The sequence below is a fragment of the Macrotis lagotis genome, chromosome 1 (assembly GCF_037893015.1).
Source record: "Macrotis lagotis isolate mMagLag1 chromosome 1, bilby.v1.9.chrom.fasta, whole genome shotgun sequence".
NCBI classification, from domain to species: Eukaryota; Metazoa; Chordata; class Mammalia; order Peramelemorphia; family Peramelidae; genus Macrotis; species Macrotis lagotis.
Window position 1 is genome coordinate 276035376 of NC_133658.1, and position 26049 is coordinate 276061424.

The following is a 26049-nucleotide window of genomic DNA, read 5'->3' on the forward strand; positions in this document are numbered from 1 at the left end:
TTATTATTAGATATTAACAATTTTTAAAACTAATAACTGAAATTTATAGAACACTTAATATCTGCCAGCACTTCACTCGCATCATGCTGAGCACTTTACAGTTATCTCTTTTGATTCCTCTGAGATGTCCATGTTATTATTAATCACATTTTACAGAAGAGGAAAATTGAGGCAGACAGAGGTTAAATGACTTGCCCAGGGTCACATAGCTAATAAGTATCTGACACTGAATTTGAATTCAGTTCTTCCTGACTTCAGGTCTAGTGTTTTATCCATTGTGCCAACTAATTACCCTGACCAGGACTGTAAATATGGGCTAAAGTCAGATAACAACTACACCCTCTATGCAGTGTTTAAAGAATAACCCCTAATGAAGCACTGTAATGTGGGTCCTCATATTTGGGATAATGGACTCTATGTCTCTCCTCTCTTATCTCCTCTTCCTCTCTTTGTCTCTCCCTCTCCCCCCCCCCCTGCCCACCCTGGCCCCATTTCTTAACTGAGAATTCTTGGCTAGCCTTCCTCTATCCACAAGGATTTGCCAGTCTCTGGAGATTAAATCAGTTTAAGAGGGACAATTCAAGGCCAGATCTCAAACAGGTCAGTGATTATTCAGCTAAATAGCTTTGTCATGCCACCATGAAGATGTTTTATTAGCTCTTCCAGAGGCTGTGAGATTCCTTAGAAGGCTTAGAGTCTAAGAATTCTTAATCTGGGCTCCATAAACTTAAAAATATACATATATTCAATAACTGTCTTTACATATAATTGTTTCTTTTATAATTTTATTGATTTTGTTTTATGCATTTTAAAACACTATTCTGAGGAGCTTCACCAGCCTATCCAAGGGTTTCAGGACACAAAAAAGGTTAGGACTTCTGTGAATTTCCACTAATTATGAAAGAGGCATTATGATCTTCATTTCCTGTAGAGGGAATACTAACACTAATAAAATCATGAATTCTTGAAGTAGAGGGTAACAATAGATCTGACCCAGAAAAAAAAATGCATTCAAATCTAAAGAAGTCAAAAGACAAATTTAAAGTAGATCAGTACAAGATAAAAAGGGCCAGGAGGAAGTCAGAAGGCCTCATCTGTAATCCCACTAATGATGTCTTCGACCTTGGGCAAATCATGTAATTTCTCTGTGAATCAGTGACTTCATCTGTAAAATGAAGGGACTAGTCTAAGGTCCCTTGTAGATCTAAAACTAACTAGTCTAATTATGGTTAGCTCTCTGATTCTGGTCTCTCTGTCATGTCATTTCTATCAGATTCATTCCCCTTCATGGGGGCGGTGGCATTTGCAAGGCAAGGGGATTCAGTGACTTGCCCAAGGTCACACAGCTATGGAATTATTCACTGTCTGAGATCACATTTGAACTCAGGTCCTCCTGATATCAGGCTGGTGCTATTTCACCATTTCTTCACCATTCAGGCTGGTGCTATTTCCACCGGCCACCTAGCTGCCCCATTTCCCTTCATTTTTTAAAAAAAGTGACAACATAGATTGCAAAGCTCTAGATAACATACAAAGATGACTAAAAAGCAGCGTCTGAACTCAGTTTGCCTTTTAAAATGGAATTTCCCTAAAGTCAGGAGATGTATTCTAGCTTCGTTGCCTAAGTGGTCAATAAAATGATATATATCCAGCATTTAATAGCCATTGCAATAGTGCCGCAATTTCCTTGTCTGACTTTTTGTCCACTAGAGGTCACTTTCCTCCATTAAGATCCTCTTGCAAGGCTTAAGCACAGTGTGAAAATGTCTCACTTGACCAGGACATACCTTTGAATCTCCAAAATTTAATTTAAGAGGGAACCACTAAAATACTATCTCTACTTGATCTTTATCAGGATTATAATGTACTTTTGACAGTAGAACCCAGTCTCTGGGTCATAGTTTCAAATGGAATCAAAAGGAAGTTTCTGCATCAGAAAGGATGACCAGAAGTTGCCAGAAGATATGTGCTTGTTTAGAGAGTATAGAGCTGAGAAAAGGAATCCTAGATATGAATGAATTAAATTAATTAAATTCATTCATTCATTCAGAGAGTGAAATCTAAATTCTAAATAATTCCTCCCCTCTCAGACCTCTCTGGGAATAGTTGTGTGAAGAATGTAAGAATATGAGAGAAGAAACCTAAACCTTGTTAGAGGTTAGCGTCTTGCAGGACTTTAACCTGATCACCACATTGGGGATCCAAAGCAAAGAGGTCTTTTAGTGGAGAGGGAGGGGATGCCACATACTAGCCCCCTGGGACTAGCAATGATTATTTACCATTGTTCAGTTTTCTGTTGTGTCCAATTCTTCATGATCCCATGTGGGTCTTGGTAAAGATACTGAAGTGCTTTGCCATTTCCTTTTCCAGCTCATTTTACAGATGGGAAAAATGAGGCAAATAGGGTTAAGTGATTTGGCCAAGGTGACACAGCTAGTAAATATCTGAGGCTGGATTTGAACTCATGAATATTAGTCTTCCTGACTTCAGACTGGTGCATTATCTACTGTACCACCTTGCTACCCATTTATCACAAATAATAGGTACTTGACAAATTCTCATAGCCTAAATTATAGAAAGACACTTCAAGTGCTTAGCCTACCATTGACTGCTTTAAGTTTCTTAGTCAACCGAACTTAGGGAGCCAGTAGAGGGTCCTAAAGAGAGTAGAAGAAAAAAGCTTGGTGAGACCAATGGAAAAAGTCTAGCAGAGACAACACTCCCGGGGAGAGTAACATAATGATCTTACCAGACAGTGTGGGCTATTCTGTAGCATCGGAAGGATGAATTGACCTGCCAAGTACTTCTTTCATATATGTTCCCAGATTACACATAGCTCCTTATTTTTTCTTTTCCCATTCATGGGAAAATGGCTGCCAAATTCTATCAAATCTAATTTTTCCAAAATTCTATTCAGGTCTTTCTTTCTCATATTTACCTATATCTGAAAATAACAATGAGATATCATAGTTTAGTTGACTGTTTTTCTGTATAATTTGATTAAATTTTCCTTCAAGTACCTAGTTGTTATGCCACTTAGCATATGGATGAATGTATATTATTGTATTTACCTGATTCTCTATTTTAACTTTGTCTATTTTTATAGACAAAAATATTGCTCTAAGATTACAATCACTAGTCCTACTTTTTAAAATTGACCTGAAGCAGAATTTATTTTCAATTAAACTGTGATAATCTACATTTCACTTGTGTTTCTTTTAAATAACATATTACTGAGTTCTCTTTTCTAATCTATTCTGCTACACACCTCCATTTTATGAGTACTCATCCCTTTCATGTTCATTCTTAGGAGTATCGTGTGCTTCTCTTTATCATAATCTCTTATACTTTTTCCTACCTTTTTATAACAAAGAAGGTGGTGGAAAAAGAGAATAAATTTAATCTGTCCTAGTGATTTATAATGGAAATAGTCTATTCCTACTCTAATCCCTACTCCTCTTTTGACTAAAATAACTTCAATCTGTGGTTTTTATGGCTTCTTTTTCTCTTATAGACACACCCCTCCTTTGGTATTATCAACTGAAGTAGAAGTTTGTTTTACTTGAGGCTTATTACTTTCTGTACTCTCCACTTCCCCTCCCCTCCCAACTTTGTCCAGTTTTTTTATTTCATGCATACCCATTTATACGATAAAGTTCTGTCCTCATTTCTTCCCTAAGATATTCCCTTTTCCCTTCCTTTCCTTTCCTCTTTGAGAACCAATAAAACAGAACACAAACTACATCTAGGATTTATGTTTGTTTTATTTCATTCCTTTGACTCTTGAAGACATCCTGGAGAGACACTTGTATTTTCTTCCCCTTTCAGAAAATGCATCCTTTATAATTGTTTAGGCCAATTGCTCACATATATTTACCTTTTAAACTTGATTCTTCATATAAAAAAAAAACATTTCAAAGTTCTGGTCTCTCTATCAAAAATACTTGAAAGTCTTTTATTAGAATTTTATTTAAAATTATATAGGCTTGCAAGATAAATTATTGTTCGTTGTCTTTATCTTTTGCCTTTTGGAATACAATATTGCAAGATTTTCTCCTTTATGGTAGTTTTAAAATCATGTATTATACTAAACACTGTCTTTCTTACTTCAGCTCTTTTTGGCTGCTTGCTATTGCTGCTTTGACTTGCAAGCTCTGAATTTGGACCATAATATTCCTAGTTGGGGTTTTTTTTTTTCAGTTTGGAATTTCAGAAGATGATTGGCGGATTCTTTCTATTTTCACCATGTCCTCTAGTTCTAATAAATTTGAGCAGCTTTCTATATAATTTCTTGAAATGCATCTAGATTTTTTGAATCTGAATAATGGTTTTCAGGGATTACATGATTTTTTAAAAGGTTTTCATGTTAGCATTTCTAAAAATGCAATATAGTTGATCAAATACAACTGACCTAAAATTTTAATTTGCTTTGAATCATTGCAACTCCTCCCCCTCCCCTACCAAATATCTTTATTTCTTGCATTCTCTCCAATGTGAAGTTACAGAATCTTAAGAGTTGGATAGGGTCTTGTGGGAGAGGAAGATTTAGTTCAACTAAATTTGGTTCAATACCAATCTGACATGAAACCTATGGCAGCTGTTCATATCTGGTATTCTGAATGCATGATAAACCAGTAGATTTTTTTTAAATTAGAGCACCTGCTGCAGGCAAGGCATAGTGCTAGTAATGTGGAAGCTGATTTCAAATGGATTCAGAGAGATATATTGGCTGACTCTAACTGCAAAGTTGATGAGAAATGGGGGACTTCTGGGTCCTGAGTAGGCTATATGCAGTTATATACCCCTCTGACCATGAACCTTAATCCTCATTTGCTACTTTCTTGGTTATTTACTTCTGGGGCCTATAGCCATCTGTTTTGTGGTGGTTACCAAATTCTATTTGAATTATAACTTATTTGAATTAAGATTTCCAGAAAATATGATTTAGTGCAATAATCATTGCATCATATCCTGTCAGTCATAGAGACCACTTCCATTTCTCAATCTTAAGGCAAAATCTTTCTATGCATATAATGGAGAGATTACAATTCACTACTCCTAGCCGCATAGGTCCTTATATGTAGTTGACCCAAACCGCTATAGAAGCTTCTAAATAAGATCCAAACTCCTTTTCAAAACTGTCAAACTAATACATAAGAAAAAACAAGTAGTTTGAAAATACCTATTGTCCAGACTAATTATGATATGTATTTAGATGCATAGTCATAGGATTATATTTTTAATACATTCATCTTGGAAAAACAATGTGGTTGGACAATCAAGTAAGCCTAAAAAAAGAGAAATCTGTATCACTTGTAAAATTACATAGTGCTTTTTGTTGTTGTTCAGTTATTTTCAGTTACATCTGACTCCTTCTGATCCCATGAGATTTTTTTGGCAAAAAGTTTGTAGTGATTTGCCAGTTCCTTCTCTATGTCATTTTGTAGATTGAGGAACTGAGGTAAACAGGGTTAAGTTACTTGTCCAGGGTTACACAGCTGGTAAGAATGTAAGCTAAGATTTGAACTCAGGAAGTGGAGTCTTCCTGACTTCAGGTCCAGCCCTTTATCCCCTAAGCCACCTAGATGCTCTCACAATTGCTTTTAATAACTCCAAAATTTCTTCTTAAAATAATAGTATTCTTCCACAAATCATGGAATATCACAGCCTTTAAAAAAATAAAAGTTGCAATTAATCTATTAGAAAAACATTCATATGGTAGATATAAATTAGTCACACATTTTGCCATTGAAAAAATTTTAAGAATAGCAGGATAAATGATATTATCAGACAAATGTATGACTACAATAAGAGCAGTCTGCTCATGAAGAAAGAGCAAGAAATAGTTGATGAATATTTGAAAATACCTATTGTCCAGACTAATTTTGAAATGTATTTAGCATAAGATCTGGCATGCTCCATTAAAAGATACACAATGTCAAGAGTTCCAACACTATTATGTATATGAAGACCTAAACAAGAGTCATACAGGATAAGAGGAGATGAATGACTTTGGATCTACACTGTTGGAAGTCATTTCTGGATTGATAAATTCACAGATTAATTAAAATATTGAGGTAATTACCAGTTTATAGAGTAATGGAAAGCAAAGAGAACCCTTTTTAAAAAATATTTTTTTCTTGGGGCAGCTAGGTAGCACAGTGGATAGAGCACTAACCCTGGAGTGAGGAGTACCTGAGTTCAAATCTTGCCTCAGACACTTAATGATTACCTAGCTGTGTGGTGCCACTTAACCCCATTTGCCTTGCAAAAACCTAAAAAAAATATTTTTTTTCCTTAAAAAATTTTATAATCAATGAATAGATATGAATGGGTAAAAGGGAAGTTCCATAGTTAGGTTAAAAGTGCTATCATCTGACCTTTGATGGGTCAATTTCTTTACCTGGATGATGTAAACATCCCCACAGTACTGGTACTTGGGAGGTAGCTCTTCTACAGGACCTGAATAGGACCAATGACTAGATATACAATCAAAATACTTGAAAAAATACAGCAGAGCTAGGAATCAATTATACACTTCCCTGTGTCTCATTCAATCATTCATTTAAGGAATATCAGGAAATCAAATCTCTTTACTACCTGGAAAAAAGGGGAATAGATTATATTCAAGATAAGTAGTTTGCAATGTGTCCCTACTTGTGACCACAGAAGTTTGGTCTTCTGATCACTAGATCACTGATCCAAATTTAAATGGGCACCTACAGTTGTTTCAATTGCTGCCAAGGCAGAGTATTTTGCACAGAGCACTCACTTTTTCTGGAAAAGAATTGAGCTTATAAGCTTTGCAGAAAGCCTAATGGTCACCATAATAAGGTTTTGAAATACCCAAGAGCCTAGCAGTTCAATCTTGAAGATCAGAAAATTTGTGGGTCATGGGACAGGAAGGTAAGTAGGTACAATCATGATTTCTCCACCCATAAAGGAAAGCAGGATAGTCTATGAGTAGTACTTGCTTGGCAGTGCATTGTGCCTGGGTAGAAGGCTACACTTTCTACCCCTATGAGCTGCATCAGTTCCAAATCCTCCAAATCCATTCTATATTAGTCTCCTGGTAAACAAGTCAAGAGAATTCTTGACTTCAGCTAAGAGGTTAGGATGTCATAGTAAAGCTATATCATGCCAAGTTGTGCCTCTGGGAGTAAATAGCATATTCTACTATAGAGTCTTATCTTTTCTACAACAAATGAATCCATTATTTGGCAATATCTAATATAACAATGGTGTCAAAAGTATCCTTGAGTGTCACATTGACCCAGATTGTAGAAAGCCCCTTGGTGAAAGAGGATGGTCTATAAGCAATCTGAAGCATACAAGAAGTTTTGAAAGGTCTATAGACCACCTTATATAAGTTCCAGATGGGGCTATATTCAGATGCTTTTATAAAGTGTATATTTTTAATTTCACTAGGCCAAAGATGGGACCTAGTATATGACAATGAAGTGGTACAAAGAATGCACATTTCCCTTGTATCCTTTATGGAAGAGTGAGTATTTCCACCTAGTTTGTTCAATATTTAATAAACCCTCTAGTTACCTTAGGGAGGGGAGTATTTGTTTCTTTCCTTCTTGAAATTCCAAGTCTAACACAGGGAATAGTAAACCAGATTCCAAGTTGTGGTCACAAGTCACTGTTCTGGAATTTCATAATACAAAGGGGTAAGATCTAGGAGTCCTGGATGAATTGACTTCAATTCAAAAAGTTTGTATAAAATCAGAAGGAACACACTATCAAGGGATGCCCTCAAGTGACATTTCTGCCTTTGACATTCTTATGGCAGAAGTGGGGAAGGGAATACACATTTATTAAATACCAGTTATGTGCTATGGGCAACTAGGTGAGTCAGTGGGTAGAGTGCTGGACCTGTGTTCAAATATGACCTCTGACATTTATTAGCTGAATGATCCTGGGCAAGTCACTTTACCCTGTTTACTTCAGTTTCCTCATCTATAAAATGAGTTGGAAAAGGAAATGACAAACTACTCCAGTATCTTTGCCTAGAAAACCAATGGGGTCATGAAGTCAGACACAACTGGAAAATGACTGGGGGCAGCTAGCTGGTGCAGTGGATAGAGCACAGGCCCTGGAGTCAGGAGTACCTGAGTTCAAATCTGGCCTCAGACACTTAATAATTACCTAGCTGTGTGGCATCGTGCAAGCCATTTAACCCCATTGCCTTGCAAAAAAAAAAAAAACTAAACTAAAAACTAAAAACAAGAAAAAAAAGAAAATGAATGAACAACAACCCAATGTGCTTGATACGAATATCTCATTTTATCCTCACAATAACCCTGGGAAGTGGGTGCTGTTATCCCTCTTTATAGTGAAGGAAACTGAGGCACTTAGCAATTAAGTGTCTTGCTCAGAGTTCCATAGCCAGTAAATATCTGAGGCTGGATTTGAACTTAGCTCTCCCTGCAGATCTAGCACTCTGTCCATGGCACTGCTCACCTGTTCCTTGCTCCAATGCTCCAGCATGGCCATGGACTGGCATGCATGCTCTGGTCCCTGCTTCTTCTGCTATGCCAGTGTTACTGTGAAACTGGACAAGGACGACTCTTGGGTACCATGAGTAATGTAGCTTAGTCCATGTAGTATGCTGTACTCTCTGTACTCAAAACCATATTTTATTACAAATACTGGAGGCACTCTAAGAAGTAGAAATAGAAAAATTTAGACAATGACAACAATTTGAAGATGTTAAAACTGATCAATATAGGGATCAATATATTTCCTTTCAAAGAGGTAATGAACTTAAGATGCCAAAAAGAGAAAAACTTTCTCAGACTGTGGGCTCCTTAAGAGCAGACTTTTTTCTCTTTCCCTTCTATCCCCCATACTTTGCACAATGCCTGCACATAATAGGCAGTTAATAAATTCTTACTAAGTGGTCAGTGCTCTATCTTGGCCTTGGAGTCAGGATGGGGATTGAATTGGATCTTAGATACTTGCCACTTAGTAGCTGTGAGACCTTGGGCAAATCACTTAACCCTGATTGCTTCACATTCAGGGCAACCTCCTGTCATACTGATTCATATCTGGTCACTGGACCCAGATGACTCCAGAGGAGAAAGTGAGGCACAGTACCCCCTCACTCAAATTCATATGCATCACTTACCTGAGGTCATGGTCTTCTTTCAGAATGAAGGACAAGTATCCTTGACTAAATGTGGGAATTTGTTTTGATATATGTAGCTATGTATCAAGAACTTTTTCAGATTTGGTTTGTTTAAAATTTGCTCAAAAGTTATATAATACATTATGTGTAAATTCATTTATTTATATATTTATTCATTATGGAAAATTTTGGGCCAAAAACAGAATGTGACCTTCCCTGAGTCCTCTAGAAGGTAAGCATAATTTGGGGGTTACTGAACAAATTATTCCTTCTCTTCAGACTTACCCTGTCCAAGAGCTCACTGGTTTCACTGGATGGAATATCCTCTTCTTTCATCATGTTGCAAACTATAAGAAATTCCTTTTTCAATCTAGAAGTTCCAATCCCTGAAATCTCAAATTTCAGATTATTCATAACTTGTGTTCAGCATAAACTACCAACTCCAGGGTATTTTCCTAATCTTGTTGGTCTTGGCCTTCTAAAAATAAATTTGAGTTTTTAATACTACATTTCAATGTGCAAATTTGAAACTTTTTTTGTTTTTGTGGGTAATGGGGTTAAGTGACTTGCCCAAAGTCACCCAACTAATTAGTATCAAGAGTCTGAGGTCACATTTGAACTCAAGTCCTCTTGACTCTAGAGCTGGTATTCTATTCACCAACACCATCTAGCTGCCCCAGTGAAGAGGGGGTAGATTTCAAATTAAGGACATGGATTTAACTTGTGGTTCTACTTAGTACTTCTAATACCTTGGGCAAGTCACTTATACCAACAAACCTTGATCTGTTTACTCATCTGTAAAATAAGTGCCTTGAAAAAGTGCCTTCTAAGATCATTTCCATGGGCCCATTTCCTTTGCAGTAAAGTGAGATTCTGGATCAGAAGCTAGAGCAGTAATCCATGTGACTAGATTTTCTCTAGCTAATGCTTTAAAATTCCTTTGAACATCCTGAGATTTCCATATTCACCAGCTGCAGTTTACTTCCTGCTCAACCCAGCTTTACCCTTGCTGCAAATACTGGGGATATAAAGACAAGGGTAAGGGGGTGAGAGAGGAGGAGGAGAGGTTTTGCAGGCAGGCTAAATTACTCAGGAACTCATATTTAATGTTGACAAAGAATACTATACATAGGGGTGGAGAGTGGAGTTGAAAACCACTAAACTGTAACACATTAGCTTTTTAAACAATTGTCATTAAGCAGTTTTGGAGTACAAAATCAAATTCTAGAGTGTTAATAGTTACTAAATTCCTATAAAACTTTCAGAGGCAGGTGAAATCACCATAGATTACAAGCTGGGGCCAATTGGTGCAATGAGAAAGGTTGATGCTCCTCATTACTTTCCCAGTTACCTAATAAGATATCACATCCAAAAATGTACAACTAGGTGGGTCAGTGGAAAGAGGGAATGAGCCTGTTCAAATCCACTTATTAAGGGGTGGCTAGGTGGCGCAGTGGATAAAGCACTGGCCCTGGAGTCAGGAGTACCTGGGTTCAAATCTGGTCTCAGACACTTAATAATTACCTAGCTGTGTGGCCTTGGGCAAGTCACTTAACTCCGTTTGCCTTGCAAAAAAAAAAAACAACCTAAAAAAAAATCTTCTGAACAAATCCACTTATTAACTTTGTGACCATCATAAGCAAGTCACTTAACCTATTTGCCCCAACTGTAAAATGGGGATAATAGTACCTACTTCTAGGTTTGTTGTGCAAATTAAATGAGATAATTGTAAAGCATTTAAGCAGAGTCTACAACATAAATGTCATGTTATTACTTGAATCAATGGTTGCAGTCCTTAGCTGATAATCATACCTAAAAGTCTAGGTCATTTCCCTTGCCTTAATGCACAGAAACACATATAATTGGTCACACATTGATATTTAAGTATAGAGTATTTGATCAAAGGGAATTCTCTTTTCTTACCATTCAAGTTCTTGAATTTCTCTGCAGCTATTTCTCTCACTTTCTATTCGCACTAGCTAGACACCATCCAGCTCCACATTTAGAATTGGATTATAAGGAGAGTCAAAGGTACTGGTGACTTAACTGAAAAAGGGTTGAGTCAGAAATTAGGTATTCTCATCTCAAAATCCTTGAATAATTAAAGACATAAAACATCTATTATGTTAGATACTGTACTAAGTCCTAGGGATTCATATATACAAAAGGAGGAATCCTTGTGTTTATTCAAAAGACATATTCTAATAGGGAAGAGCAATAGAGAGGTAATTCTGTTCTGGGGAGTATTTAGATGCATAATCATAGGATTATATTATTAAAACATTCATTTTGGAAAAACAATGTGGTTGGACAAGCAAATGAGACTGAAAAAGAGAAATTACCTCACATTCAGAGCAATCTCCAGTCATCCTGACTCATATCTGGCCACTGGACCCAGATGGCTCCAGAGGAGAAAGTGAGGCTGGTAACTTAGCACAGCACCCCCTCACTCAAATTCATATGCATGTCATAGCATCCCCTACCTGAAGTCATGGTCTTCTTTGAGAATAAAGGACAAATATCATTGACTAAATTAATTAATGTGGGAATTTGTTCAACTGATAGGTCTTTTCCATTAATACTGATTACACTTATCCAAAAAAAAATATAGACTTTGAATGTCTGTTTAAGTTCTAGTTTTGTAGAAGATTGCTAGATGGACCAAGAAGTGTGGACTGGGGCTGGCTTGATATAGAGAATTTGGTAAGAGTCAAAGTCTTTCTCAATCATTGATGAAATCTTGATAGGTCGATTTTACCTTAAAATGCAATTACTTTATTTTTCTAATATATTAGGCAACTTTTGGTACCCTTCCAAAGACTTACAAAATTTGCTTTTAAGCTTTTGTTTGGAATAATACTGCTCCCATTTCCTCTGCAGAATAGACACGCACCAACCTCATCACACATAGCATTCCTGTATCTTGACCATCATTTCTCCTAGTTCCTAACTGTGGGAGCATCTTTCTGATCCCTCTTCTGTTTTTGACTTTCCAGACTTTTAAAGCACTGCCTCAAGTGGTGTCTCATCTTGGAAATGCTCTCAACCTGGGGCCACCTCAGCCTAGGACCAACTATCCCTTCATCCTTCTCATCTTCAGGAATCTTCTTTGTGTTACCTCTCACCATTACAAAGCAAGTTCTTTCAGGTCAAGCTTTTTGCTTGTATTTTTACCTTCAAAATTTAGCACAATTGGATCAATAAATACTTGTTACTCTTTTCTTTCCTTCCAGTGGACTTAAGGGAATAGCAAACAAAGTGTCATATCATTTTAAACTATGAGTGGTTTTCTTTAGGGGGCAGAACTCCCATCACCACCACCCAGTTTCACTTATACTATACATCTGTAATTAGTTTCTCTTTTGGAAACTTCAACATTCTGCTTGCAGGATAGTTTGTCTCAGTTCAGTAACATTTAGGTTTCAGTTCAAATCTTACAGAATTTATGGGCTTGAAAAAAGTAAAAGCAACAAGAATATACCACTAATTTAACATTGTAAGATTGGTGTTTTGATGTTCTCTTATAATATTTTCAACAGAAATTCCTGCAGAGCCTCTCTGGTGTAAGCAATCTGTCAATCGACTTTCAAGGCCAGGCATTTAAAGAGCCAACTTCTGGTTGAGCTTATTTGTTAGTCTACTAGACAGCTAAGTTGCTAAATTTTTGTGTCTTATCTGGGGCAACACTCAAAATAGTCCTTTCAAATTCTAGTCTTTATCCATTAGTTGAAGCAATTCAATATCTTCTTTTTTTGGTGGGAGGAGGAGGAGCCTAGTCAATAAGATAAATGATCTATCAGATTAGGTTCCCAGCTAATAAAATATTTGGTCATGATTCAACTTATATATTGAAATATATATATATACACATTATACATACATATGTATATATTTATAATATTTTAGGAATATAAACAACAGAATATGTGATAATCATTGAGTGTTGCAAATCTGCCTGAGGAAAGGCTTCTTTAGGATGTCTATACTCACTACCAAGTAAGTGATTTCTCTAGAAGTTCACGACAGTGGAACTATCACCACCCAAGAGATGGTAGTAGAAACATGCCATTGTTGTAAATGGTACAAATGGATATCATTATTATGATCATTTCATTCCCTGAACTAGCTCTACCACTGTTAAATCACTTTAGGAATCCCTAGGGAGACAGTCCAATTACATAGTAACCTCTTCACATTACTTAAGAACAGGGGTTCTAATTTGTGTCATTTTTATTCTGCCCTGATCACTGCCTGCCAGGATAAGGTTCCCCCTTCTATGTATCCAAAGAGCTTCTTCCCTGATGAGGGGATGCCAGGACTAACTTATTCCCAGTGAGTGCTATTAAGCACATAAAAAGAGAAGAGAGTTTCCTTCCCCATTATGGCTTCTCATGATACAGATTATCAGGACCTGTATTATGACAAGGTCTGTCAGGGGTTCATATCTCTTTAGCTGTCAGAAATTATCAGAATGGATAATATGGTATCTCAGATGTCAACAGGCTTTGATCTCTGGAAGACAGTCAACAAGCTTCAAGCTGATATGACTTTTTTGCAATTCCTGCTCCTCAAGGCAGATTGGGTCTTCTGCCTGTTTCTAAGTACAAAGTCTATCAGACTAGACTCTCCCCTGCTGGATAACCAATTTATTGGGTTAATATTGTTGAAAGCACCCTATTCAGCCTTTGTTGTAAGTCAAGTGATCATTCAATGGACATTCAAATCAAAGGCTATATATATATATATATATATATATATAATAGTCATCCATCAAACCTTATGCTGGTCATAGAACATCAATGGTGACAAACTATATAACCATGCACACTCATGTTGAGAAGAGTCCTAAAAGATCACAGACCTAATATTAATGAAAACTTCCTCCACAGTCAACTGCACCAGAAGCAAGAGATCATCCTAAAGTAATTGGGTATATTCTGGACATTTCATCTAAAACTAATCATAGGTTTACATGAAATTTACTTTTCATATGTGTGCACTGTTCTTTTAATGAAGTTAAAAATGTATTACTAGACTTTTTAAAAAAAATTAAACTCCTCTGCTGCTTGTCACAATCCAATTTCCAACCAATAAGAACCAACCAGATTCTGAAATATTATCCCAGTTACACATTCCATCTGCTTTCCTTATTAATTTCATCCCCAATTCCTACCCCATACCCAAATCTCAACTACAATATTTGAGGAAATAGAAAGCAGCCTAAATTGAACAAAAAACTGCAAGATGCCAATGTTGCATATAAATGGGAGGTTGACAACTATAGAATTCATATATTTAACCAATCAAGTATGACTTATTCTCTATCTGGCTTGATCTTTAAGAATAATTGCGGACACTAAGCCTTAAGACCCTCCCCTATGTAGGTGGTAAGTTCTGTAGCCTTTCCGTTAGAACTCTGAAGTTCAATTTAAATCTTGCTAGACTGACCATACATAAATGCAGGTTTGTCAAAAAAGAAAAGGTTAGACTCACAAAGACCCCAGCTCTAATTCTATGAACTTATAGCACAAGGGCTCTCTCAATGCATGGTAGAAGCAGGAAGAAAGGATATGATTAAAGGAAAGAAACTGGAAAATGACTGGGGGCCACCAGGTCGTGCAGTAGAAAGAGCACCGGCCCTGGAGTCAGGAGTACTTGAGTTCAAATCTGAACTCAGACCCTTAATAATTACCTAGTTGTACGGCCTTGGGCAAGCCAATTAACCCCATTTGCCTTGCAAAAACATTAAAAAAAGAAAAAGAAAGAAAAGAATCTGGGAAATGGAATATTGATTTTCTTCTTCCTAATCAAAAACCTTCAACTGGTCCAATTCCACTAAGTCTAGTCCCAGGACTTTTCTAAGGAGAAAACTTGCTTAGTAGGTTGATGTCCATCACTGGAACAAAAAAGGAAAGCTTATCATACCATAAATGCGACATTTGCCACAATGAGTACTTGAAAAGTTCTGCATGAATTTTTTGTTAAAGCTTAACTTGTATGGATATCCAGTTTCTTTGAATTGTTGCTTGATTTTCTCCTTGTTGCTCTTGCAATATGGGCTTGAAAAAAGTAAAACAACAAGAATATACCACTAGTGCTCTTGCACTATTAATCTATTCTAGTCCCTAAAATGTTTCTGTAAGCCCTTTGTTTAAAATTTCATACTTCTTACTCTAATGATGGCCTTTCTGATTCATTGAATTCAGCTCTTGCTTAGTCCCTAATTAATAAAATTTATTATTTATTTGTCTGTTTTCCCATCTTGGTCTGGCCAGTTGGGTAGATTATACTCAGGAGACTACATCAAAGGATCATGAATTTAGATTGAAAAAGTAAGATCAGTGCATTACTTTGTGGGCATCCAATCTAGAAATTGGCAATTGAGACCTAAAGAAATGAAATCAATTATCCAAGTAATATGTAGTTAAGCTAAGGCAGAAATCCAAACCCTAGACTACAAATCCAAAGTTCTTGCCACTACAACACAATCCTCCATAGGCAGGATTCAATCACAGTCCTTGGCTGGTCCTATAGTCAAGTAAGATTGAGAAAACAACACAGAATTTATGGAAAAATAAAGACAAAGACTATATAGGAAGAGAAAGTAGTAAGGGTGCTTTGATCTGCAATTGTGGATAAAATAATCACATTCAGAACATCTCTGATTCACTAAATTACTATAGTTACCAAGCCTGAGATCATATCTATACACACAGCTAAAAAGTGTTGGTCTTCTATAAAGAAGTGTGTCCTTAAATTAAAAATATGACATCCTATTTTAACATTATTCCTAGATAAAAACTAATTTAATTTACAGGCACATTTCTAGTAAATAAAAGGATGACCAAATTCTCTAAAATATTTTGTTATATTGACTTCATTATGAAAACTAAATTATCTGTAAATAGATTTTTAGGAAGACTGAAATTTAGTAGTTGAGAAATCAAGTCAGTACACTGCCATTTTCAAGTGGCCACAGTTTTTAGTGAAGAAAAACAGAAATAAAAGGGTGAGGGGAAGATTAAACACTTTTATTTCTGAACCACAGTTGGTTATGACCTATAAAGTCTAGACTCTAGAGAATATTTAATCACTGGATAAATCTAAAGATTTTCCTTTATTCACTTCATTTTTAGTTTCTTTTCCTCCAATGCATGATGAAACTTTTCTTCACCTAAAGGTTTTCACAAATTTTAACTTGTTAAGGGAAATGTGAAAAGATTAACTGATAACTATAGGCCAAAGTATAACAAAGTGAACTAGCCAGGAGTAAATTGGGGCAAAGCCAAGAGTCTGCAATAAGAACAAGATACAAGAATTATCAAAGCCAAAAGGATGAGGTCCCTCCCCACTCTTGAATCTGTGAATATGATTAAGAATTTGTCTCATAAGTTGTTTTGGGGTTTTTTTAGCATAGATTCCCACGTTTCTGATAATCCTTTCCACATGTTCTGGTGGATGCTCCTTTAGTCATTCACCAGTAGGTCACAAAATAAAGGTTTATATGGATGCCAGACATGAAAATTACATACCAATATGAGTATGAAATGAAGTTTTAAGGGGTAGAAACATTGCTCCTTAAGGAACAGTGACTGATAAAGACCAAATAGATTCAGGTAGCAACAGAAACTTTAGCTGGAAGGCCACCAGACTCACTACTTACATTATAGCTCAACCAACCTGCAAGGAAGCATCTAGAGTCAGGTGGTCAGTAATCCATTTAAAAGTTGTTTGGGCAGTATTTAGGAAATTTTGCAAGTAAGACAAGGCAGCTTCCAATTTAGCTAAGTAGATTTTGACTGCTGAAATAGTGGTATGAGTAAAATATGAGGGGGGGAAATGAGTGGAACCTGTAAGTGCAGGAAAATGGTGTGTTCTGAGAAAACATGAATAAAACTGCTGAAAGGGAGGTTTATGGATATTAGTTTGTGGCAGCATGAAAGATATTTCAAATGGCTTAGTCACAACAGGGTAGATTCTAGAAGGTGCCACCAGTTTGAATCCTAGAATGTTCTGAGAACTATATTACACCTAAATTTATCAACAATACTACCATTTTATTAAATGTTAACAGATCCCTTCCTTATCTCACCTATCCAATCAACCACCAAGTACTATCTATATTACTATTTTAAACCCTCATTACAACTCATCTAGATCACTGCAATGGTCTCTAGTCTCTCCTTACTTCAAGCCATCCTAAACATAATTGCCAGATTAAGCTTTCCAATGCACAGGTCTGATTGTTATCACTCATTGACTTTTTTAAGAGCTCTACTTTTCCTACAAATAAAATCTAAACTCCTTAGCCTAGCATTCAAAGTCCTTAGTAATCTGATTCATACTATCATTTCATATACTGTACTCCAGTTAAACTGGATGACTCACTATTCCTAAACCCTCCTTACACTTTTCTGTCTGAGTCTGTTGATGTTATTCCTAGTAAACTGTGAGCCCTTTGGGGCAGAGGGCTTGGTTTACTTAAATCTTTGCAGCTATCCCATAACTTGGTAGAGTGCCCTGAATATAGTTGCTACCTCAATGTTTCTTGAAGCTGGACACCCTCCTTCATCATCTCCATCTATTAATATCCCAGATAATCTTCTAAGGTTCAGGTCAAATGTTACCTTCCCTCTAAAAAGTATTCCTTGATTCCCTTGGCTAGAGATTTCACCTTTAGTTCATATCACATAATTTTTCCCTCTTTTTAATACACTTATTGGTGTATAAGCAGTAAAACCAAAACAGATTAAGAGATGCTGGCAAGGCATGGCTATGTATGTCTTTTTCAGAATAAATGCATATTTCCAATGGCTAAATCAAAAGAAGAGCTGGTTGCTACTAAACCTTTTAGTTTTTCACTTTAATCCCCTTTTCTCTTTCATAGGAATCCCTGAACCCTACTTTAGACCACAACTTTTTCATCTGATTTAGCTCTCAGGCTTGATTGTTAGCAAGTCATATTACCTAGCCAACTAGATTTTATTTCAATTTTATACAGCATGACTTGAAACAAGTGACTCCAAACCATTACACAAATACTCAAATCCCTGGGTATTTTTCCAGTCTCTTAAACTTGAGTGTGGTTAGAGATAGTTATCTTCTCAGATAAGGTCAATTTCAAGAGAAATACTGTTAAGATCTTAAATCTGAAGGTCAAAACATCACAGCTAGACAAGTAGATTTCTCAAGCAGGTTTTCTAATACATTTTAACTTCTTCTAAAATGCTAATAATTATAGCTCAACCCACAATAGTGATTTTTATCAGGAAACTCATTTGTTAATAACTTCTTGTGGGAAATGTTATGGGATCACAGGAACATAGATTTAGAGCTAGAAAGGAACTCAGAGGCCATCTAGTCCAATTTCCCCAGCCCCACCCCCCATATACACTTCCAAATATAAGGAACTTTAGGTTAACAAAGGTTAAAATGACTTGTCCAGAGTCACAAAAGCTTTAAGTAGCAGAAGTGGAATCTGAAACCAGGATATCCCGATTTGAAGTCAGCAACATGTGTGTTTGTTGACTAAGAACATTCCCTTTAGTTTGCACTTTATCCCTAGTCAAGTAAACAAATTCTGTTTTCCTGCTCACTGCTGAACAAAAAAATAAAATAATTTACAAACTCTAAATAAACCTCATCTTAAAAAAATATTCATCTTGTCTCATCTTTGCTTACAATCAAGAGTAGTTCATCTTGGAAGTCAGAAAGCAACTCCAGTGAAATGATATCTTTTTTTCTCAAGCTGTTCATCACTCCCAAGCCTGAGAGGCATTTCCTTGATCAGTCCAGGAAGTTACTTTAAAAAAAAGCACTATTTCACATTGCTTTATCAGTTTTCTAAATCTACATGTTTCCAGTCTTCAGAAGTTACTGAACTCAAAGAGTTCTGCTGAGCTTTTGATTGCTCTGTGATCTCTACAGTAAAACCATTCTACACAAGTCTTCCTGGCATCATGAGTGGCTGCTGTGGTAATAGCTCCTTAGCCTTTATAATATCAGCAGAATCAGCAAGATAGGTCCCAGCAAAACATGCACACTGTGCAACAAAGCAAAGTTTCCTTTGAAGATGCCCAATCATTTTACTCTTGAATACATTTCTTCAGTTTCCAAAAATCTCGTCTTTTTTTTTAACTGCCCAAGAATATTCAAAGTCTTTTGCAATGAACATAATGCATGGGTGACAATCATGTGCTTTTAATGGACTTTGGCTTCCCTGGTTGTGTTACCAACTACAGAAGGAGTGACCTTCAAACTTTGTTTAGGTATCAGTAGTTGCCAAAACACTAGATCCATTAATAGTATCAAATCCAATAGTCAAACAGATTTCTCCTGCCTTAAGAATTCCCTCTATAATATATGTGGTACAATTATATTTCATCTCCTTTCTCAATGTAAGCACTGGAACTTAGTTGATCAGATGAACAGAATCAAAGACAAATGTCTATGAAGTACTACTTGTATGGTGCCAAAATTGATAACCTCATTTGTGATGTTTGGAACAAGATATCAGAAATCTGTTTTGAAGAAAAAATCTGGAATCCTTTTGGAAGCTGCAGTTGGACGACAATGTTCCCCAAAGTTTGATATAAATAGGGAAGGAGGTGACACTTTTCAGCAGTTACCAAGTTGGAATGCATATGCCCAATAAAACTACATCCTATCAAGGATACTAGGTCTACCATTGGTGCCTTGTGTTTCTGCCTGCTTTAATTATGCAATTTTTATCTCTACCTTCAATTAAGTTACTAGTGATACCTGCTCACCTGGTACTTGCTTCATAGTTTTGATTTTGTTTATAACAGGCAGATCTGACCTGATTCTCTTATTTCTGATTTTTTTTCTCACCCCATCTTAAGTGAGCTGCTCCTAAGGATTATCCTTCTGAATGATTACTGCCCACTAATACCTTAATACCCCTAATTGCCCTGACTTTCCAGACTTTAAAGCAGGATTGATTACTATCACATTCTAACATGTTTGTCTATTTAGATCTCTCCTTCTAGATTTTGAGTTTTTCCAGACCAAGAACCATGTCTTATTCAATATTCTTCTTCAAACATAAAATTTTCCATTTAAGTAGGTGCTTAATGAATACTTGTTAATTATATTTATGAACTTTCCCTTCTACATGAGTTTTTTGATGTCGTGTAAGATGTGTACTCCACCTGAAGGCTTTCCCACATTCATTACATTTATAAGGTTTTTCTCCAGTGTGAATTCTCTGATGTTGAGTAAGGTATGAAATCTGATTGAAACATTTCCCACATTCACTACATTCATAAGGTTTTTCCCCAGTATGAATTCTTTGATGTTGGATAATGGATGATCTATTGCCAAAGGCTTTTCCACAATAATTACATTCATAGGGTTTCTCTCCTGTATGAATTCTCTGATGTTGAATAAGGTATGAAATCTGACTGAAGCATTTTCCACATTCATGACATTCATAGGGCTTCTCTCTAGCATGTACTTTCTGGTGTTGAAAAATTGATGACTTGTCAGTGAATGATTTCCCACACTGCTTACATTTATATGGTTTCTCTCCAGAATGAATTCTTTGGTGTTGTGCAAGTATTGTACTTCGGGTGAATGATTTTCCACATTCATTACATTCATAGGGTTTCTCTCCAGTATGAATTCTCTGATGCTGAGCAATGGATGACCTACTGCTGAAAGTTCTCCCACATTCATTACATTCATAAGGCTTCTCCCCAGTATGAACTCTCTGGTGTTGATTAAGGTGTGTACTCCGGCTAAAGGCTTTCCCACATTCAATGCATTCATAGGGTTTATTTCCAGAATGAATTCTAAGGTGTTGAGTAAGCTCTGTACATCGCCTAAAAGTTTTCTCACATTGATTACAATTATAAGGTTTCTCTCCAGTATGAATTCTCTGATGTTGAGTAAGGGAAGAAAGATGACGGAAGGCTTTCCCACACTCATTACAGTCATAGGGTTTCTCTCCAGTATGAATTCTCCGATGCTGACTAAGATGTGTATTCTGGCTAAAAGTTTTCCCACATACAATGCATTCATAAGGTTTCTCTCCAGTGTGAGTACTATGATGCTGAAGAAGGTGTGCACGTTGACTGAAAGCTTTGCCACACTGATTACATCCATAGGGCTTCTCTCCCGTATGAATTCTCTGATGTTGAACAAGGTTTGTACTCCGGCTGAAGGCCTTCCCACATTCATTACATTCATATGGTTTCTCCACAACATGAATTTTCTGATGCTGAATCAGTTGTTCATGTTGACTAAAAGTTTCCTCACATTCATTACATTCATAGTGCTGTTTCTTCCCTGCATATATTCTCTGATGTCTAACTGGATTTAAATTATGTTTGAAAATCTTTCCATCATTATGAAGTTTATGGTCTCCTATATGAACTCTCTGCTTTGCAATAAGGATTGAACTCAAACTAAAACTGATTCCAAATTCATTACATTCAGGGGCTATCTTCCCCATGAAAACTTTCTTGTGGCTTATGGTCATCTGCCTCAATTGTTTCTCCTGGCTCCCAATATGCCATCCTAACTGGTTATCCCATTCAAAGTGTTTCCCTAATTTAGAATACCAAAGACCCTCTCTTGTGAATCTTTCCATTGTTGTTTCCCGAGTTGATTCATCTTCCTGCTTTACAGCTAACTTCTTGATTCCAGGACTAGTCTCCAACTCTGAAATATTAAAAAAAAAAAGCAAATGTTCAATGTCTCATCTCTTGAAAGAACCGAAACTTGTTAAGGTGGTCATAAGATAATGAAACTATCATTTTAAGTACAAGGTATATATGGTGTTGATAGCTTTCAAATATAGTCACATGGCAGTGGCTAGGTGGCACAGTGGATAGAGCACCAGCCCTGGAGTCAGAAGTACCTGAGTTTAAATCTGACCTCAGACACTTAATAATTACCTAGCTGTGTAGCCTTGGGCAAGCCACTTAAACCCCATTGCCTTGCAAAAACTAATATATATATATATATATATATATATATATATATATATATATATATATACACACATACATATATATATATATATATGGTCACATGGAGGAAGATTCAGAATGGTAAGGGAAGATCAACAAAGGAACGGGAACAGCTATAAGTGAGCTGATCCAACATACAAAGTGAGCAGAACAGGGCAACCTGTAAGATAAAGGTTATGATAAGGAGAATAGACTAAATAGAATGGATATGGGGAAGGGAAAATGGTAGAAGGTGAGTTAGGATTAGAGGAAGCAGTATGGAAGTTTAAGTCCTAATCATTTTATATTTATAACATTGTAAAAAAAAATCTATTGCATCCCCATCTCCAATCTGTTACCTTTACCAATTGATCTTGCCTGTTAAAATAATCCTCCATAATCAGCTCTCCTACATCTAGTAGAGGCCCAATAGTAAGATAAAAACATTTAGTGAATGTGTAAATTTTACTCAGTATGTACCTGGCACTTCACTAAGAGCTGAAAGTAGCCAAAGTAACCATACAATCACATACTGTAAAGCTGCAATACCAAAATGGTCACATTCAATTGGACATATAAGGGAAACAAAGGACAAAAAAATCCTTCACATAGGATTTAGGTTTTTCTGCATTGCTCTCCCTGGAATGTAGATTCCTATCTGTCCTGACTACCAGGACCTACTTTATCAGACCAAATTCCTACATTTTTGATTTCCTGGTTCACATACCTTTGGCTTACTTCTGATATTTGGCAAATATGGTGGCTTCAAAATGCTGGTTCCCTTAGCTCAGTTTTCTCCTGGTCCTTGTTGCTATCTATCTCACTATTGCCCTGTAGTCACACCTTAATATGATGTCCCTTCTCTCCTGAAAAATCTCTAATGGCTTCCCATAATTCTCAACCTCACAAAGTGCTACATAATCTATCCTACTCATTTAAAGATTAAAAAAATTAAAATTATTCTTTGACGTACATTCCCAAATTTCCTATTTCCCACATCATTCCTGATTCTAAATCTTTGATCAAGTAGTCTCCCTACTTAGAACATTTAATCTTCTTTTCCTATTTAAATCCTTAACACCACTAAATTCAACTTATGGTATTCTCCTCCAAAGAGTCATGATGATCTCCTCTTCCTCTGGAAAGTTTATTTATTAGTGTACAAATATAATATCCCCTAATACTTCTAGTTCCTTAATGACAATGTCTAGGTCTTATTTTTGAGGGGGGGTAGGGTAAGGAACATATACATATTTACGTAGTATATACAAAATAAATGCAAGAAAAATTATGAGATAATTTTGAAGGTAGGCTGAGATATCAGTAAAATCCCCATGCTCACCAACTAAGTTGAGTTTTTTTATGTGTTCATTTTATTTAATAATATCAGTACTATGTTATTACCATGGAATGTAAATTCATCTTAAATATCACAATTCCACAAATGTAACAAAGCATTAAATAGGTCAATGTTTGTATAAGAAGAATGCTCACATTAGTCTTCTCATACTGTGATAAACCATCAACTCTTAAAATATATTTTTCAGTTGGACATGATTCTTCTAGAAAACAATATTGCACACATTTTAAATTTCTATCTTTACTGCTTGAAAAAGCACTTCAAATACATATAAAACAGATGGCATTTAAAAACAGTAGTAGTTTCATCTTTTAATAACTTTATAATAAATACTACTATGTTAAGTAGCCTGGTTAACAACTGTTCAAGGCTCATCTTAAATATAAACAAGTTTTCTATGGTGAAGGTAGAGAGGAAAACTTGCCATAATATTTTGTTTCATGTTTTTCTTACAAATGTTCTTTTGGCCCTAGTCAAAGTCAAGCAGACCTAGACATGTAAGTTCCACATTTCTACAAGAAAAGGAGGTAAATGCGTCCTGAATTATGTTAAAGCAGATTCCCATATTATATCTCAAAATATTCCCCATCTTAAACCAAAAGAAGTAAATTGAGTCTTGGGCCTCTAATTCTTTAGTCATTAATGTTTAAGCTTTGAGAAATATCAATAATTTTTCACCCAAGTAAGTTTCAATGACCAGTTCTTTTATATTAATTCTGCTCCCCTAATTAACTTTTGGATACCAATCAGTATACCTTGAATCACCTAGGAAACTAAAGCTTCCTTGAAAAAAATCCAATCTTAAATATCATGATTATGTCTGATATGTGCTGCTTTTTAGAACTGTGTATCTCTAGATGATTTTTTAAAAAACATAACTTCAATGTGAGGTATCTAGCTCTATAAAACATCATCAGCATGAAGACAGCATCTTTCCTCTTAAGGTTTAGGTTTTGCCCAGTATTCCTGGTACATGGAGTACAACATACCAACAGTCATTGCTCCTACTACAAAGTCTTGGGCTCCCACACGCATATGAATCAGGTGGACAGACATTTTAGTATTCCTTCTGCTCTTCAGTATGTATAATCTATATGCAACAATAGCTGCAAAGCCTGCTATTCCGATTGGGACAAATGGTGCCTCTTTGGCTTTTTGGGCAAGTTTTGATCCTGAAGTCTCATCATAAGAGGAAAGGGAAACATCACTGCCTGTTGACATAGTAGCTGGTTGGAAAAGCTTTCGGAGCAGGATGGAGAGAAAACACCCCACCCAGGCAGCGCAGGCAGGTGCAGGCTTCTGCTTCGCCACCAACCTTACCGGCAACCCTAAGTTGAGTTTTAATGGAAATCAAGGGTACAATGTAGTAAAGGTGAGGAGGGAGTGTATTTTAGGCATGGGGGGGGTGTTAATCTCTATAAAGGCATGGAGTTCTCCTAGTAGAATGAGGGGCTATAGATAGTCCAATTTCCTCAAGGGGATCAATGTCTGGATTAAGTCTGGAAAAGTTAGCTGGAACCATATTGTGAAGGATTATGAAAGCCAAAAAGAGCAGTTTGTTCCTAGAGGTAATAGGGACCTTCCAGCATTTTCCTGAGCAGGGGACTAACAGAGTTAGCCCTATATTTCATGAATATTTCATTGGCAGTTATGTGAACTATGGATCCAAGAGGAGAGAAACTAAAGGCAGGTAAATTAGAAGATGACTATAATAATCCATTCGAGAGATGATGAACTGAACTTCATAATGCACATGTTTTCTAGATCAGACTAAAACACTTGAAAACAATTATAAAACATTATGCAAGCATATATAATTAAATGCCATGTTATATACTGAAAAAGTAATCTAGAAGTTTAAAGAATGGAAAGATCAATCTAGGTTGAGGTGGAAGAGGGAAGCCAGTCTAGGTGGTTGAGCACTAGAACATGAGAGAAGAGTCATCAGTTGTGATGGAGACATATTTCTACATAAGAGCCATGAATGAATAAAGAGGAAAGAAAAAGACTGAAAACAGCGCTAGTAGTGATATGTGCCTTCAATCTCATCATGTGTTCGTCAGTAAATTTATCTCAGTCAGAACTTGTGCCTTGGTTTCCAATTATCTCTGTGTATAGTAAAGCAATGAGAATGAGGTTCAGAGTCTGTCTAATTGTATATTTGAATTAGAGTCATCTTTCAACCACCATCTCACAGCAACTTGTCTACTTTCTGATTCCTGTCAGGAAACAACAAGGAAGCAAACAATATCTGGGTAGTATTTATTATATAGGTTTTCTTGAAATGGAAATTTATTGTTTTATATTGAATCCTTTCATGGTCTGTTGTTCACATAGAAATGTTTTTATTTTCTTTTCTCATTTTGTATCTAAGTGTAAAATAAAAAAAGTTTACAAAAAAGCTGAAAAAAATAATTTTAAAGAGTTTCATAACAGATTACCAAAAAATATAATGGATTGCCTCAAAAAATACTGAACTTTTTCTGAGCTCTGAATTTGCTTAAAGGAAAAGTTGGATAAGCAGCTATCAACAAGGTTACAGAAGGTGTGAATATATTAGGTGGTCAGTGGAAAAGATA

General features: G+C 36.1%; 1 protein-coding gene and 1 pseudogene across 4 annotated transcripts in view; both read right to left on the reverse strand.

Annotated features, from left to right (window-relative positions):
• Positions 1 to 884: 884 nt before the first annotated feature.
• Positions 885 to 26049, reverse strand: part of LOC141505051 (uncharacterized) — a 48805-nt gene continuing 23640 nt past the window's right edge. For 2 of the 4 annotated variants that reach the window (XM_074210539.1, XM_074210537.1), the window contains exon 5: positions 885 to 21820. In XM_074210539.1, the coding sequence (XP_074066640.1) occupies positions 20241 to 21820 (1580 nt within the window). In that variant the 3' untranslated portion in view covers positions 885 to 20240. The remainder of the gene's footprint in view (positions 21821 to 26049) is intronic. The other 2 variants (XR_012473534.1, XR_012473533.1) reach the window with 2 other exon arrangements.
• LOC141505052 (HIG1 domain family member 1A, mitochondrial pseudogene) lies at positions 22194 to 25802 on the reverse strand (annotated as a pseudogene).